Genomic DNA, 15,468 nt, shown 5'->3' with positions numbered 1-15,468 from the left:
CAGGGAAAAAATAAAACACTTTAAAATGTTGAAAATAAATAAAGTACATGTAGAAAATTTTAAAATAATCCTTCCTATTTTTATTTTTAAAAATATATACTCGAATCATACCACATAAAAATAAACTTATGTATTGTCCTAATTATTTTTAATCTATATCTAATACGGTACACACTAAAGTAAATATAAAATAAGAATAAATATAATACAGTTAATTGATGAATGACTAAATTTACTCTACCAACAAGTATTTTATGCTCTTTTGTAAATAATCCTCATTTGCAAATTGCAATCAATCAACCATCAAAAAGTTCATATCTCTTAACATTTTAATATATTAATTGTTATAAGATTAATGTTATCTATATAAGTTTAAAGATTGCAACATGACCCATACTAGATATCTTATTTATTTTAGACAATAGTTGAAAGATTGCAACAATTTTTGCAATCTTTCAATTACTTTGGCAACTTTTTGAGGGTGAGTTTAAAATTGTTAGAATGATGATAAAATAGTAATGAATTGAATTGTGGATTTGTAGTATAAAAATAGTCTTAAATCTTGCTTTCACTTATAATTTCTAAATATTTTTAACAAGACAACACATAAAATTTAAACAATCCGACGACTAACCTAGTATAATATTTGTTTTGATTACAAAGTTATAATATTCAAAATCAAAGGTCAAGTTGTCTTAGCTCAGTGGTAGAGCGCGTGACTTTTAACCACGTGGTCGTGGGTTTGATCCCCACAGACGGTGTGAGAAAAAAAACAATAGAATGTGCTACTTTGCCTCCTCTACCATAGAGCTTTGCAGGGGGGTATTGGAGGGGTTAACGAACTAGGCCACGTCTTAGAGAAGACAAGACTCGTTGGAGGGGATTGCAGGTCAACGACTAACCTAGTATAATATTTATTTTGATTACAAAGTTATAATATTCAAAATCAAAGGTCAAGCCGTCTTAGCTCAGTGGTAGAGCGCGTGGCTTTTAACCACGTGGTCGTGGGTTTGATCCCCTCAGAAGGTGTGAGAAAAAAAAGACTATGGGATGTGCTACTTCGCCTCCTTTACCATAGAGCTTTGCTGTGGCGGGGGGGTATTGGAGGTTGACGAACTAGGCCATGAGGTCAATGACTCCCCTTAAATTGGAAGCTTTTATTAGTTAGGGGACCAACGAGGTCAACGACTCCCCTTAAATTGGAAGCTTTTATTAGTTAGGGGACCCACGAGGTCAACGACTCCCCTTAAATTGGAAGCTTTTATTAGTTAGGGGACTCAATTGCACTATCCCGTCGACTTTAGGGGGCTAATGTGACATTTTTACCTATAATAAATACACCAAAGAGTAACATAAATTCTGAAGTTTCTTTACTGAGATATCGAACAATTTTACAGGTTTAGGAGATCTTAATGGAACTTTTTTAGTTAGGGAACCCAATTGCACTATCCCGTCGACTTAGGAGGCCAATTTGACACTTTTCCCTATAATAAATACACCAAAGAGTAAACATAAATTCTGAAATTTCTTTATTGAGATACATTACATTGCTAGAGATTCAAGAATGCTGCACGTTTCCCTAGCATTGCACCTGACTCTAGTGAAGGCGTAACTTTATTGTCTTCTTATACCGCCACATTTTTTAAAGGCATAGTGCTAGACTTGACCATTCTGGCATCCGCCTAAGGATCCCCTAGACACCTAATGTTGGACTTGAACTTTTGCCGGCCTCTACCCAACACCCATTAACCTCTATGGAACTGCATCCTGGTTTCTTCTTCATTCCTGCATCTTCTAACAATTGTCTCACACTTTTAGCTTCTGCATCCCACCCAGCTTCCTTGTACATTATGTATGAAAGCATATGAGTCCCATAGTTAGCTGCCCTTGTATTACAAAGTTTTCTCCATAACCTGTTCCCAATTTCAACATTGCCATATACCCTGCACGCGCTCAGCAATGCGCCCCAAACATTGGGATCGCATTTTTCTATTCCACCCATCTTCTCATCAATGAATTTCTCGGCTTCCTCTAAGTTACCAGCTCTTGCTAGGAGGTCTACCACGCATGCGTGATGCTCAAATCTTGGTTTCACTCCATAAACACTACTCATCTTATCAAATAACAGAAGGCCATCGTCTATTAACTTTGCATGAGTGCAGGCAGAGAGAAGGGAGGTGAATGTGGTCTCATTTGGCCGTGCCCCGGTTGACATCATTTTATCAAACATATGAAGGGATTTCACTGCATCTCCATTCATTGCAAATCCTGATAGAATAGCATTCCATGATCCAGTATCTTTACAGGAAATCCCCTCGAAAACAGATAAAGCAAAGTCCATTCTACCACACTTTGAGTACATATCCACTAATGCAGTGGCTAAAATGAGGTTCGAATCATATCCATACCGCTTGGCCAACGAGTGAATCCATAAGCCTTGCTCTAGTGAGCCGAGATGAGCACAAGCTGTGACCGCAGTCACAAGCACCGACTCGTTAGGCCTCATACCAACCTCTTCCATTTGCCTATATAACACCATAACTTCCTTGAAATCACTAACCCGGGAATAAGCCGCCAGTATTGTGCTCCAAGAAATCACATTTCTGTCAGGCATTTCCTCAAACAGTGCTCTGGCTTTATTCACCTCCCCAGTTTTCCCATACCCATCAATCATGGTCGTCCACATCACCACATCTCTCTCAGGAATTTCATCGAACAGCATACCGGCCTTCCTCATATCAAGAGCCAACGAGTAAAACTCAATCAACGCACTGGCAATAAAACGATCTTGCTGAAACCCAAGTTTAAATATATGGGCATGTACCGAAAAACCCATTTCCTTAGAATCATCCAAGACCATAGAACAGGCCTTGATCAGGGGTGTAAACGTATAATTATTCACAATAAGCTTATAACTGAGCATTTCTTTGTAACAAAGAATTGCGGGCACCGGCAAATGCGATTGCACGTATCCTCTGATCATGGTATTGTACATGAACGTGCTTCGGAATTGAAGATTCTGAAAAATGGCGCGCGCATACGAGAAGAAAGCTGGGTTCTTGGAGGAGACGGCAAAGGATAGAAGCGGGGCGATGGAGGAAGGGCTCTCGGGGAGATAGAGTTTGAGGAGATGGGCATGGATTTGTTTGAGGTGGCTTAGGGTTTTGCATTTTTGCATGAAGAGGGATAGAGTAGAATCGATTTGGGTAGCAGTGATAAAGGGATTTTGAATCATTCGAATGCGCGCGCGGGCGCGGTCAGTTGCCTCACTTCCCTGCCTCCAGAAAGTGTTTGATGTAATGACTGCATCACTTAACTAATTGAATATATGGTGAATTTTATCTTTTTCTGTTAGACCCGAGGTGTTTTGACCAGATCCTAACTGTAGTAGATACATTTATGTATCGTTCACACTGGGTCGATCACTCGATCCAATTAAGGGACATAGTACTGGTCAGATTGGTTTCTCCCTACGAGATGGGAATTTGAAATCCTGACTTCTGTTAATAAATGAGAGCGACCTACACCAATCAAGTTAGTTGAATTTAATTTTTAGACAAATAAAATAGTCACTACTATGTAGTGTTATAACATACTCCCTCCGTCTCTAATTGATTGTCTCATTTGTTTTTTACACAATTTTTAATACAATGTAACAAATGGTATTAACTTTCTACTTTTGCCTCTCAAAAATAGGGGTTATTTGTACAAAGTACAATTGTACTTACCTCTATAAATTTGAAAAGTCAAAAGGGTAAATTGAAAAATATAGAGTGATAGTTATGTTCAATTTTAAAAAAATGACACTATTTTAGAATAGACTAAAAAGAAAAGTAAGACACATAAAATAGTACAAAGGGGTATGTTACCATTTTAAATCGATGGTAAAAAAATCAAAGAGAAAGCAGAAAATCTGGATGCAAAAATAGTTATTCAAATTCAACCTTTGAGTTTTCCCCATGATAAAAACTAAATAAATAAATTCAGGTTGTGGTTATCTAGAAAAAATCCATAAAATAATAAGCAATCCTTGAATCTCTAACATCATACAACTTTCATATACTTCTCCGGCCCCAATTTATCTGCTTTGCTTACTACTCTAGTAATTGGTTTCATTAAATTCTAGTCTATATTTCAATAGTTTGGGAAGCATGGCTGAATCTTTGCCTCCTACCAAGCCAGTTCAACAACTAGCTGCAGAAGCCTGCAAGCAAGTCCCAGAAAACTATATTCACACCAAAGATGCTCATATTCAACCCTCTTGCCCTCCACTGGATCTTGCTTCTATTGATCTTAGCCTTCTCTCATCTTCGACGTCCTCGCCGGCCATGGAAAAGGAGCTCACCAAACTCAGATCAACTCTCAGTTCTTGCGGCTGCTTTCAGGTTGAATTATACACATGCCCATTATTTGGCTCTTTGGAGTCTTGGTTTTCTTATCTGCTTATGAGGATTGTTTAACATTATTCAGGCGATAAACCATGGGATTTCAGATGATTTCCTTGACAAAGTTGGCGAAATTGGCAAAAGCTTCTTTGCTCTTCCAATGGAGGAGAAGCAGAAGTATGGGAGAACTGTTGATGATACTGAGGGGTATGGGAATGATTCAATTCTTTCAGAACATCAAATTCTTGATTGGACTGATAGATTGTATCTTACTGTGAGCCCTCAAGAGCAAATAAAGTACAATCTCTGGCCTGCAAATCCTGAAAATTTTAGGTTTGTTTTCATTCCATTCTTAGCTTTAGCAGGGGTTGGCTTTGTTATCAAATTGGAGCATGTGTTTCATCTCAATTAAAAGCGTAAGCTGATAATTGAATTGCACATTTATGTTTATATATTATATGTGGTGGGCAAAGGTCAATAAAATGCCAAGTCTATCAATTGGTGGCCAGAGGAATTCAAGATATTTTATGGTATCCCAAGAAGTGCTAAAAACAACATGATATCCTGTCTCATACCAGGATTAAACGCTTATCATTATGCCAAAAACAATAGCGATCCGTATCATGTTGTTTTTAGCACTTCTTGGGATAGCATGGGTTGGCTTGGTTATCAAATTAGAGCATGTGTTTCAACTCAATTAAAAGCGTAAGCTAATAATTGGATTGCACATTTATGTTTATATATTATATGTGTTGGGCGGAGACCAGTAAAATGTCATGTCCATCAATTGGTGGTCGGAGGATTGTTGGGCGGAGACCGGTGAAAGGCCAAGTCCATCAATTGGGGGCTAGAGGATTGCTGGGCGGAGACCGGTGAAAGGCCGTCTTCCTCTTGAAAATGTAATGTCAGAAATAAAATTACGCCTTCGCTACGGGCTATTGTTTTTAGCACAGTGGTAAGCGCTTAATCCTGGTATGAGACAAGATATCAAGTTGTTTTTAGCACTTCTTGGGATACCATAAAATACCCTGAATTACTCTTCTAGTGTGGGAGTAGTTTAAGACTTAAGTTATCCTCTCCTTATCCCACCCCATCCTAATAAAATATGGATCAGAAGTTCCTATTTTACTTGGCAGGGAAGTTCTGGAAGAATATGTTAAGAAGCTGACTGCCTTGAATGAACTCCTACTTAAGGCCATGGCATTGTCACTGAACCTGGAGGAGAACAGCTTTGTAAACCAGTTTGGAGATCGAGATCGAGCATCCAAGGTAGCAAGGTTCAACTTCTATCCCCCATGCCCGAGCCCTGATCTTGTTCTCGGTGTGAAGCCACACGCGGATGGCACGGTCTTCACTTTCCTGTTGCAGGACAAAGATGTCGAAGGGCTTCAGGTCCTGAAAGACGGTCAGTGGTTCCGAGTCCCCATAGTTCCATATGCCATTGTTGTCAATGTTGGAGATCAAGCCGAGGTAGTCTTTCAGTGTCGTTATAGATCACAATTAAGGTAGTTCTAAACTTCTAACTGTAACATAAGCATTGTGAACATTGATGATGTTTTTTTTACAGATAATGACTAATGGGGTGTTCAAGAGTCCTGTGCATAGGGTGGTGACAAACACGGAGAGGGAAAGGAACAGTTTGGCTGTGTTTTTTATGCCAGATTCAAATAGTGAGATTGGACCAGTGGAGAAGCTGATCACTGAAGAAAGGCCAAGATTATACAGGAATATCAGGAATTTTGTTGGGCTGTTTTTTCAGAATTACCAGCAGGGAAAGAGACCATTAGATGTTGTAAGGATTTGATTTCTTGTTTCAATTTTGAACTGCCAATCATCATTTTCCTTGGTCATGCTCTTTTTTTTTTTTCTTTTTTTTTTTTAATGTACCCTTTACTATGTTTCCCTTCACATTTTGTGTGCTGAAGGAGTGTGTTAACGCAAAAGATAAGGTGGCCCATTTTCTAAAGGCATAATGGTTACAATTGAGCCCAATTTGACCTTTTGGTTCCGGTTGTTAGCCCAAACCATCTTTAGACAGTCATTATATCGTGGACCGTAGTGCATAATTGATTATGCACCGCGCATTAAAACGGTGCCGTTTCTTTAAGTAAAGAAATGGCGCGTTGTTAGTGTTAACGGAGTGACACTACAGTGTATCTAAACCGACACTGCTTCACGTATTATTTTTATATTATCAAATGAAACTGTAGTTATATCAAAATGATATTGTAGTTGTGGTGAAATGAAACTGCAGTATATATAAAATGAAACTGAATAACATTTCACATATTTGAGTGTATATTATACAATGAAGCTGTAATTATATCGAAATGATCATGTAGTTGTGTTTTAATGAAACTATAGTGTATATAAAATAAAATTAAATAACATTTTCACATATTTGAGTGTATAAATATTGAATGAAATTGTAGTTATATCGAAATGAAACTGTAGTTGTGTTAAACTGAAACTGCAGTGTATACAAAATGAAACTAAAAAACAGAGTTATTTTTTGCGGAACGACGCGAAACAGATTCTGTTTCTTTTTATTAAATAAAACGGCGTCGTTTTGATGCGCGGTGCATAATCGATTATGCACCGCGGTGCACGATACAATTTGCCATCTTCAGGCGCAAATTATATCATGGACCAAAGTTTATCATGTGCATGGTAGATCTTGGTCCAAATTATATACCTGCAGTAAAATATTATGTTTTTTTTTTAATTAACATATTATGTGCATGTGAATAAATTGAAAGTACATAATATGTTAATTGCAATATGTATGTAATTGTTAACTGAAGGTACATATATAATAAATTAATTGCATGTATATAGTTTAGACATGGTCCGCAATGTGCATGGTGAACCCTAGTCCCTGATATATAAAATTGGTCAATAAGAAACTTTGGTTGGACTATATCTATGCAAATGGAATAGTTCACTCTTTTTTTTTTTTTTTTTTTTAAATATACTATTTTAACTTGATTGGTCATATAACTATGCTCCCTTCGATCCTTTTTGGTTTTAGGGAGAAACTTTATCTATTTGTAATTTCTTCATTGTGTTACTTATCTCAATTTGGGCTCTGAGAGACTCGGAGGGTATATGAAGAGGAGGATTTGTGGTTTTAGTTAGTTCAAGCTAAGAGTAGTGATGAGACGAAAAGTTGGACAATTCTCAAAGGGCTAATGAAGTTCTACTGATCCTTGAGGAAGATTTAGTGGGATTCCCTTGTAACCGTTATGTCTCTAGTAGTTACTCTTACAGCACGTTTGGTTCACGGAATGAATTTTGAGGTAATAGGAATGCTATTCCATAAGGAATGGAATATGCAAGGAATAGAATAAGAATTGTATTCTATTATTTGGTTCGCAGAAGGAATAGACTTTAGGAATTATATTAAAGTGTTTGGTTGATTTAAGGAATAGAAATGAAATACGTTTTAAAAGACATAAATACCCTTATAAAAATATGTGATGGTGGCGGTGGTGGTGGTGGTGGCAATGGTGGGGGCGACGGTGGTGGTGGTGACGGTGACGGTTGTGGTAGTGGTGGTAGGGCCAGCGACGGTTGTGGCGGCGGTGGTGGGGGTGGTGGTGGTGGTGCTGTTGGGTGTTGGTTCTGGTGGTGGTGGTGGTGGCGACGGCGATGGTGGTGGCGGTGGTGGTGATGGTGGCGGTGGCAGTGGTGGTTCTGGTGGCGGTGATGGCGATGGTGGTGGCGTGGTGGTGCTGGGGTGGTAGTGGTGGTGGTGGCGGTAGCAGTGGTGGGGGCGGCGGTGGTGGTGGGGGCGGCGACGGTTGTGGCGATGGTGGTGGTGGTGGTGGCGGCGACGGCGATGGTGGTGATAGTGGTGGCAGCGACGGTGGTGAAATAGGATAAATTTATATATAAGATAAAAAAAAATTAGGTTAAAGAAAGGGGTAAAAATGAAAATAGATTCTAAAATCTATTCCCGAGCGTTCAGTAATAGGCTAATACCAGGGGGGCCCTAGTAATAGTTATTACCTTATTTGAGGTAATAGGCTATTACAAAGAATATTATTCAGGGTAATAGAAAAGGTTACCAAAGAAAGGAATAGGCCTATTACTGGGAATGCTATGCCATTCCCAACCTATTCCGTGAACCAAGCGGGCCATTAGTTTGTCGGGTTTCTCCTTTTTTTTTTTTTTTTTTTTTTATAATTATAGCCTGATTTGGAATTTTTTTTTCCCTTCATTGTCGCACATATTACTTATCTCAATTTATGATCCAATTAAGAATATTTCTCCAACCTTCAAAAATAAAAAATTATTGCTCCTCCCTTTATTGTTCCACATATTGCTTATCTCAATTTATTGTATCTTTTTTATTAACGTTACATTTTGTCATGTTAAAAAGTCAATGAATTGAACCATGTAACTCATGTTTGGTTACGTTTCCTCAAGCTAGTACAATGTCTTAGAGGTCGTCTCCTCATTTATGTATTTGTGATTTTTATTTTTTGTTTCCAACTAATGATATTTGTTGGTTTGACTTTCGGAAAAAAAAAAAGTATTAGATTTTAAAATTAGATAATTATATTTGTAGTATTTCCACCATCATTCTTAACTACTCAAACCCAAATATGTATCCAACTTGAGAAAGCTCATGAAGTTTCACCAACCTCAATTAAGTATAATTGGTAATTCACTAATTCGTAACTAGACTCAGAAATATAATTTAATTCTATTGATGATTTATATATATTTTAAAAATCATACGTGTAAACTATAATTAATAATCATACACTTTAGATGAGTTGAGGTTAATATCATAAAATTTCAAATCTAAAGAAAGATTAATATGTAACTCTGACCAAATTATTTACATCAGAAGCTGAAAATTTTTCAAATAATTGACCAGCAAAATGCACAAACTAAAATCTTTTGAGAATCAAAAGATGTCCAGATACAGATTGACAATGAAACTCAACAACTCAAATACAATACAAATGTTAGCCAACTCCCCATAACAGGGCCAAAAGTCATTGCTCAAAATCTCACAGTCAAATGATGTCTCTTTCATATCACTCCAATAATTAATCATTTACGACTAATTCAGAGCCACGTTTTCTCTTCTTCGCATCACCTCTTATGAATCCTATTGAATTCTAAACTTGAGTTTTTAGTTGTTTTTGCCTAAAGGCGAGTGGAGGAGATAAACCGTAAAATAAATATACCTTAACTTGTTTTAAGACATTAAATGTTTGTACACTAAGTTAGTGCATACAACAAAGTGAAATTTATATTATACCTTCTTTTAAAAAAAAATTTGGTGGGATTTGAACTTTACATATTGCGACGGCTAGTAAAGCTTTAATAGTTAGAATGAGGAACTATCAAATATAGTTAGCTTATCAGTTAATTTTGGCTTATTTAACCACTATTAACTATTTGACTTGGTTAAATAATCAATATGAGTGTTTGATTAATTAGCTTTTGAAACAACTTATTACTCTAAAATGTTAAAATTTAAAAAGCTATTTGAGCAGCTTTTTGAAAAAGTAATTTTGCATGTAATCAACTATTAGGAGAAAATTTCAATTTTGGTCCACTGACTGTTGGGGTTGTGTTAATTGCAACACTTGACTTTCAAAAATGTTAATTTCGTACCTTGACTATGCAATTTCTATCAATTTTGGTCACTCCGGCCAAATCTCACCGGAAAATTTTAATAGGTCAAATAATGAGGGTTTTTTGGTCATTTTACATTTTTCCTTTCTTCCCCGGCGAGCAACTCCATTTCCGGCGACTTCTTCTTGAATCTATTCGGCGGCATCAGTTGCTCCAACTTGGATGGGAGTTCTTTGTTTATCTTCTATTTCCCATTTCCCAGGTCAAGTGTGTTTTCATGGATTCACCTCAATCTGTTGTGTCACCATACAAGGAATCCACTTTTTTAACTCAACCTGAGAAGCAGAAGATTGACTTCTTAAATCTGCATATATCACAAGCAAGATGTTTATGCTAAGCTTTGCCTAACGAGTGATCCCGAAAGTGCACTCCCCACAAAAATTATTAATGGTGGTGGGCAAAATCCAGTTTTCAATGACAATCTTCAGCTGAATGTCCGTACCACTGAATGTTCTCTCAAGTGCGAGATATGGATGATGAGCAGAGTGAAGAATTATTTGGAAGATCAATTGCTTGGCTTTGCTTTAGTTCCTCTGTCCAAGGTTCTCGTTGAGAATGGGAAGTTGGAGCAAGAGTTCCCTCTCTGGCCAAATTGGAGCAACTGATGCCGCCGAATAGATTCAAGAAGAAGTCGCCGGAAATGGAGTTGCTGCCGGGGAAGAAAGAAAAAATGTAAAATGACTAAAAAACCCTCATTATTTGACCTATTAAAATTTTCCGGTGAGATTTGGCCGGCAATTTGGCCGGAGTGACCAAAATTGATAGAAATTGCATAGTCAAGGTACGAAATTAATATTTTTGAAAGTCAAGTGTTGCAATTAACACAACCCCAATAGTCAGTGGACCAAAATTGAAATTTTCTCCAACTATTAGCTAACAGTTAATTTACCAAATATTTTTCTACAATCAACTAATGCTATCAATTAGTCAAACTCACTAACTCAATTAACTAACAGCTATTTACCAAACACCCCATAGTATTACTTACCGTGACATGCATTCAAAACCTAGAAGCATCTATTTTAACCGAACACTATAAGAAAAATGCACATAAACAACGGTTTTTCACCGTTGTCGTAGGGATAAAATTTTGGTTGTTGAAGCCAGTGTTGTTGTAAGTCCCAGGCATAGACAACGGTTTTTGAACCGTTGTCTATTGAGTGTTGTTGAAACTGGTGTTTTTAAAAGCCACGCACATAGACAACGATTTTTAACCGTTTTCTTTTCTTGAAAAGACAACGGTTCTTGTCTATTGAGTGTTGTTAAAAGTCACGCACATAGACAACAGTTTTTAACCGTTGTCTTTTCTAAAAAAGACAACGGTTTTTGAACCGTTGTCTATTGAGTGTTATTGAAACCAGTGTTGTTAAATATCAAACTATAGAAAAACCGTTGTCTATTGAGTATTGTCTATGTGCATTTTTCTTGTAGTAGTGAAAGAAAGTTTTTGTAGAAGTGTACCAAAGTGTTTTTTATGTACAAATAGCCTACACCAGTTGTCCACTTTGCCCTTGCACCAGAAGGCAAAATCCTACAAGAGTCCAAGAGAATGGGTCAATCAAAGGTCGTGTAATACATTCAAATCAACTCATCCTATCCACCAACCATTGGACTATATATATAAAATACAAGCTAGCTAGCTGCTTCAATTCTCTCCACCAAACACGTTCGCACTTTACATATGCACGTAAGTTTCCTTGTTCACACAGCTAGCTGCTGCTGTCGCCATCGTCACCTATAAACAAGTTTGCTAATTCTTGAAATGTTATGCTGTCGTAGAGGTAGAGCTAGACGGTATAGTTATAGGTTTGACATTAATGATCATTTATTTGGCTGCAAAAATTTATTAATTATTGTTATATGAGTGCCTGAGTACTGTTTCATAAATATTTTTTGTGAGACGGGTTGAGTACGTACGTTTAGAGAAAAACCTTTTTTTAATTATTATTTATTGTTATATGGGTGAGTGGTTAAGCTATTTCACTAATCTTTTCCTGTGAGACAAGTTGGGTCTAAATAGAAATGTAATACTAATTAAAGATAAACTATTCAATACTTATGAAGAAAAAAATATGATGTTTTTGAGAAAAAATGTAATACTTATGAGAAAAGAAAAAAAAAATGTAATACTAATCATAGAAAAATTAATTATTACTTATAAAAAAAAAGTGTAATAATACTAATACTTTTGATAGAAAATATGATAATACTTCTAAATTAAAATGTATTATTTAGGTTAGAAAAGAAAAAGAGAGAGAATCAGCTTGGTTAGGGTGAGTAAGTGACTAGCCTTCCACTCTCATGGGTAATCCTTTATTTTGTTGTAAAATCTTAGATAATATTATATTACTTAATTGGCATCCTTAAAAAGGATTTTGGAAAAAAAATTATTATTTATTGTTATATAGTTTGAGAGTAAAATATTTTATATCTTCTTGGAAAAACAATACAGAAAGGTAAAAGAGATTGAATTAAATAATTTGTTAATCAAATTAAATATGTAAAATGAAGTGAAAGTATTATTAAAAATTTCAAGTAATGATTACCATCCAATTTGTCAACTAGTACAACCTATACCAACCTTTTGAGTTTTGACGACTATTTCTTTAATCTTATTTTTGAATATCTTAGAATATAACACTTGAAGAAGGTTTGTTCAAATCGCATACAGATAGAGAATCCGAGCAATATCGTCTATAAATTAAATAATGCTAATAGTTAGTTGGTTGGTGTTATTATGATCTAAACTCAGGCCTATTTTATTATTGTCACATTTTAAATACATTTCTTATCAGTTAACCATACATTTAATTCAAGTTTGATGGGGTAATAAAGGGAATTTCCACTACACCTTGTTAGCTAGAGAGCTATTCAAGAGCTTTAAAAGAGGGATGTGGCTAGCTTCCTCTCTTTAGCAAATATATAGAGAGACTAATTAATATATGTGTGTATTATTGAATGAATCTAAACTAAAGATTCAATGATGATGAGAAGATTTTCAGTTTTATGATTCTCGGATGGAATTATACTATGTCCCTGTTTGGTAACATAGTTAGCTTATCAGTCAATTTTAACTTATTTGACCACTATTAACTTTTTGACTTGGTTAAACAGTCAATAAGTGTTTGATTAATTAGCTTTTTGTAACAGCTTATTGCTCCAAAACACTAAAATTCAAAAAGCTGTTCAAATTAACTTTTTTCGATCAACTTTTTGAAAAAGTTATTTTGCATGTAATCAGCTATCAGCTAACAGCTAATTTACCAAATATTTTTCTAGAATCAGCTAACGTATCAACTAATTAATTAAAATGCACTAACCCAATCAACTAACAACTATATTTACCAAACACCAGTTATTTTTTTTTAAAGACATGCATAGTTGGTGTGTCTGATCTACTTCCCTTTTTATGCAGTTTGGATAAGGAGAAAAACCCATAGTCACTCTACTAGAAGATGTCCATTATATTAAGTAATTAACAAAGTTTAGTTGTGTTTGGCAAAAAAAAAATTATACAACAGGTTTCAACTTATATAAATTGATAAATTTGGAGCTAGTTGTACATTATTCACGCTCCATATCACCATATATATAATCACGTATACAATAGATAAGCATAAACAACTTGATTAGTGATTTAGCTGGATTAATGGTTTTGAGGCTGCAATATCTCTGAATTGGAAGGAGGTGAAGGTGGTGGCAAAGCATATCCCTTTCCCTTGTTTGGTGGTAACTTCGACAACTTTGGGGGCCTCTCCATTGATCCCTCCCTCTTCATCAAGAACAATTGCTTCCTCAACTTGTCATGCAAATGCCCAAACAATTCATTCTTCAGTGCCTCAAATGCCAAGTCCAGCCTCTCCAGCTGCTCCATGGCGTTCTTGTTGTACATGAAGAGCCCATAGTACAAATCAAAGCTATCACTAGCAGTATTCTCCACCAGATTCAACAGCGTCTCGTACCCTTTGGTGTTAATCGGCGTCGTCTCCAGCTGCAGCTTCTCCAGCACCCTCCCCATGGTGTGGGTGATGAACTGCGACCCCGCCGCGTGCCGGTCGTGCTCCGAGCACTTCATTTCCACCATTCTGCACCCTTCGGTGGAGAAAATGTCCAGGAATTTCTCCGCCCTCCACCCCTCGTTGCCTATCCGGACTTTATCGAACACGAATGGGAGGCCGTTCCAGGAGTCTTTGCCGCTCTCCGGGCCGAACATGGGGTGGGTGCAGAGGATATCGAAATGGGGAGGGAGGAGCTGGAGGAATATGTTCTTGGGGAATTCTTTCACCGATAATACGTCGACGAAGAGGGTGTTTCTCTTGAGGCGTTGGATGGGGAGGGAGCGGAGGACCGGCTCGGTGGAGATGATGGAAGTGCAGAGGAGGATGACGTCCGGGTGCTGCTCACAGAGGTCGTGGGGGTCGGAGAAGAAGGAGGCGCCGATGGAGTGAGCTTCGGAAGAGTAATCGGTTCGGGAATGGGCTAGAACGGTGTGGCCTTGACGGACGAAAGCCTTGGCGAGGAATTGCCCGAAGTTTCCGAACCCCACCACCGCGATTTTCAGCTTGGATGGATAATGGAGGACGTTGTTCAACGCCGCCACCTGAAGCTTATTCCGTTCCTGCGGCGGCTGCCAACCCTCAGTTGCCCGGATTCCTAAGCGGCGGCGCTGTGGCCGCAAAACGGGTTTCGGAAGACAAGTACAGAAACGGTTGAGGTGGTCGCCGGAGGAGGAGAAGAGGGTGGAGCGGGACTTGGAAGTAGCGGTGACGGCGGTAAGGTTGAACTGAAGATTAGCGTTCGACATGACGGACTGTATATATATATATCTTACCAATAATCTCTTTCCCTCTACTATAAAGAAAGAGATTAAAGAAGAATGAGGGACGAATGAAGGAGAAGAAGTGTGAAGGGTTTAAATATAAGTTGAAAGGTGTGCAAGGAACGGGAAGTTGGTGGCGCCGTCAAGGTTAGACGGTAAATATAGCATATAGGGATGGGGTGGCGGTAGGGCCCGCCAGAGTAGAGGGTGGGTTGGTAGATGACATCGTAGTGTCTGGTACTAGGTACACGATTTCTAGTTGACTACGGGAAAAAGAATATATATATAATTTATTGAACCGTCTGAAAAAGGATAAAAAAGCTTGGATTTGGAGTTGGAGATGGCCAGGGACGGTGGTGAAGGAGGAAGAAACGTCTGTGAGGGGTCGGATGAGATGGTGGCGGTGGAAGAGAGGCAGGAAGAGGTGCCGGCAACGGAGGAGAGGCCGAAGGACAGACAATTGAGAGACGGTAGGGGAAGAAACGAGGGGAGGCCGGCGCTGCGACGCCGCCTCCGCAAAACGAGCGAACGCGGCAGCCGATCAATGGAGGATGAGGGAAAACCCTTGCAGAGAGAATATTAGGTTAGGGAGCCGATGCTTAGGAC

The 15,468-nt window shown here is 37.8% G+C and overlaps 3 protein-coding genes across 5 annotated transcripts; 1 reads left to right on the top strand and 2 right to left on the bottom strand.

The window, feature by feature from the left end:
- Nucleotides 1–281: 281 nt before the first annotated feature.
- LOC109178775 (arogenate dehydrogenase 2, chloroplastic-like) lies at nucleotides 282–14,969 on the bottom strand. 2 transcript variants are annotated; one of them, XR_002053763.1, is made up of 3 exons: nucleotides 13,573–14,968; nucleotides 8,624–8,627; nucleotides 1,315–1,326 (listed from the first exon to the last, which is right to left on the bottom strand). XR_002053763.1 is itself a non-coding variant. In XM_019328331.1 (2 exons), the coding sequence occupies exon 1, from the start codon at nucleotides 14,845–14,847 to the stop codon at nucleotides 13,690–13,692; it is 1,158 nt and encodes a 385-aa protein (XP_019183876.1). In that variant the 5' UTR covers nucleotides 14,848–14,969; the 3' UTR covers nucleotides 282–291; nucleotides 13,669–13,689. The 2 variants fall into 2 exon arrangements, 1 of the variants encoding a protein (XP_019183876.1); XM_019328331.1 differs by lacking the exons at nucleotides 1,315–1,326; nucleotides 8,624–8,627 and adding an exon at nucleotides 282–291 and having other exon boundaries at nucleotides 13,669–14,969.
- On the bottom strand, nucleotides 1,488–3,295 carry LOC109178774 (pentatricopeptide repeat-containing protein At5g66520-like). Its single transcript, XM_019328330.1, has one exon. It carries the CDS (start codon nucleotides 3,233–3,235, stop codon nucleotides 1,694–1,696), a length of 1,542 nt encoding a protein of 513 aa, XP_019183875.1. The 5' UTR covers nucleotides 3,236–3,295; the 3' UTR covers nucleotides 1,488–1,693.
- LOC109178776 (protein SRG1) lies at nucleotides 4,021–6,416 on the top strand. Of its 2 annotated transcripts, XM_019328332.1 has the most exons (5): nucleotides 4,021–4,385; nucleotides 4,471–4,718; nucleotides 5,522–5,855; nucleotides 5,953–6,231; nucleotides 6,391–6,416. In XM_019328332.1, the coding sequence occupies exons 1-4, from the start codon at nucleotides 4,152–4,154 to the stop codon at nucleotides 6,187–6,189; spliced, it is 1,053 nt and encodes a 350-aa protein (XP_019183877.1). In that variant the 5' UTR covers nucleotides 4,021–4,151; the 3' UTR covers nucleotides 6,190–6,231; nucleotides 6,391–6,416. The 2 variants fall into 2 exon arrangements, with proteins under 2 accessions (XP_019183877.1, XP_019183878.1); XM_019328333.1 differs by lacking the exon at nucleotides 6,391–6,416 and having other exon boundaries at nucleotides 5,953–6,232.
- Nucleotides 14,970–15,468: the final 499 nt, after the last annotated feature.

The sequence above is a fragment of the Ipomoea nil genome, unplaced genomic scaffold (assembly GCF_001879475.1).
Source record: "Ipomoea nil cultivar Tokyo-kokei standard unplaced genomic scaffold, Asagao_1.1 scaffold0869, whole genome shotgun sequence".
In the NCBI taxonomy this organism is placed as follows: domain Eukaryota; kingdom Viridiplantae; phylum Streptophyta; class Magnoliopsida; order Solanales; family Convolvulaceae; genus Ipomoea; species Ipomoea nil.
This window is presented reverse-complemented; position numbering and strand designations above follow the sequence as displayed.

Bases quoted from the DNA above. Each gene is read 5' to 3' on its own strand.
- LOC109178776 (XM_019328332.1), top strand. From the start codon at position 4,152: ATGGCTGAATCTTTGCCTCCTACCAAGCCAGTTCAACAACTAGCTGCA. The intron at 4,386-4,470 runs GTTGAATTATAC...AACATTATTCAG, and splicing joins GTTCTTGCGGCTGCTTTCAG to GCGATAAACCATGGGATTTC. The intron at 5,856-5,952 runs GTAGTCTTTCAG...TTTTTTTTACAG, and splicing joins ATGTTGGAGATCAAGCCGAG to ATAATGACTAATGGGGTGTT.
- LOC109178774 (XM_019328330.1), bottom strand. From the start codon at position 3,235: ATGATTCAAAATCCCTTTATCACTGCTACCCAAATCGATTCTACTCTA.
- LOC109178775 (XM_019328331.1), bottom strand. From the start codon at position 14,847: ATGTCGAACGCTAATCTTCAGTTCAACCTTACCGCCGTCACCGCTACT.